The sequence below is a fragment of the Etheostoma cragini genome, unplaced genomic scaffold, assembly GCF_013103735.1.
Source record: "Etheostoma cragini isolate CJK2018 unplaced genomic scaffold, CSU_Ecrag_1.0 ScbMSFa_261, whole genome shotgun sequence".
Lineage (NCBI taxonomy): Eukaryota > Metazoa > Chordata > Actinopteri > Perciformes > Percidae > Etheostoma > Etheostoma cragini.
In genome coordinates, this window is record NW_023266790.1 from 4,632 (window position 1) to 6,082 (window position 1,451).

Here is a 1,451-nt window from a genome sequence, read left to right on the forward strand (position 1 = left end):
ACATCGTGAAGAAGGCTCTTTGAATTACACTGAAGTCCATGATCCACCCCAATGACAATTACAGATCCTCCGTCACCAGGTGCACAGGCGAGGTGAAGGTGATTCAACATAGACAGTGTGAGGAGGTCGGGCATGCAAATTAAAATGACAAATTAACAAGAGAATACTCTCAACTTTTTGAAAACTAACGAAATCTAACCAAACATGGGTGAAGCAGCATTTGCAAACACTTCTTATGACTATATCCATTTTTAACTCACTAGGTTGTTTTCACAAAACTCCTGTATGTTGTTCTGAGTTTCTGATTTAAGGTCTTAACACACCCCGGATGTTTTTTCATGCGTAGTGAACTGTAATTTTCATAATTATTCATAAATATATTAAGTTATGTCACACAGAACGTGACTAATACGTAAAACAATTACCTTTTGCTGCTGAGTAACGTTCACCAAAGGTAATTCAATTCACTCAGAGTATTTTGCTAAAAAGAAACTCAATAAAATAGCTTGTTAGCTTTAATTGCTTCAGCTTCCTGAGACTATAGTCACAGGTGATTAGTTTGCATTTTCATGTTATTCGTCATTCCCCCGTGTTTGTAACGGCCTTCAAACTCCCCCCAAACTCACAACTCGTCCAGAACATTTGGTTCTCCGATCATCTTGCACCTTATCTGAAAAATTGGCATCTGCAACTACTATTTCACCCATGTTTGATTCCCCATTCTTTGAAATGAAGGACTGGGAACTGAAACATTACATTAATGACACATTTCATTTTCTTTACCATGCATGTGAGAAATAACAGGAAGATTTCTAAAAATAATGCTGAAAGTGTAGAGAACGTCATCATCCGGGTTACAGACTGATTATTAACCATTTTTAATAATAACCCCCAAAACCAAGATGTTCTTACCTCATATTTAAGCTTCCTTGGATTAATGTCATGCATCTTTTCATCATCCTGAAAACAATTAAAGTCAACATCAACCCTCAGTCTTAATATTCTTAATCTGCTAAATAACAAGCACAATTTCTAGAAATAATCAATCACGAAAATGTAAATCATACTTTACAGGAGAAAGGGAACCAGGATATAAAACAAGAACCCAATAAACAGATCACAAACCAAACTGGATCTAAAAGGGAACTGAAGGGGGAGTCATGCGGACTACAGAGCAGGGGGGTCCTGGTCTTACCTCATGTGTTAGTCTAACAGAGTCACTAGCTTCTTCCTCGTCCTGCAGGGTTAAAGAGCTGAATATCAGTTCTACACAGACAAGACTCTCGAATCTCTCACCGCACCTGCTGGACTTCTGGAGTCACGCTTTACTTTTATCAGCCATATGTACATTTAGAGCAGCTTTTATCAGCCAAATGTACATTTAGAGCAGCTTTTATCAGCCACATGTACATTTAGAGCAGCTTTTATCAGCCACATGTACATTTAGAGCA

At 37.9% G+C, this 1,451-nt stretch overlaps 1 protein-coding gene across 2 annotated transcripts in view; it reads right to left on the minus strand.

Annotated features, from left to right (window-relative positions):
• Positions 1-1,431, minus strand: part of LOC117940491 — a 4,412-nt gene extending 2,981 nt beyond the window's left edge. Inside the window, exons 1-2 of one of the 2 annotated variants that reach the window (XM_034865753.1) lie at positions 1,196-1,431; positions 913-960 (exon numbers count right to left, since the gene is read on the minus strand). In XM_034865753.1, coding sequence (XP_034721644.1) covers positions 913-948 — 36 coding nt within the window. In that variant the 5' untranslated portion in view covers positions 949-960; positions 1,196-1,431. Of the gene's footprint in view, positions 1-912; positions 1,037-1,195 lie in introns of those variants that run through there. The other variant, XM_034865754.1, reaches the window with a different exon arrangement.
• Positions 1,432-1,451: the final 20 nt, after the last annotated feature.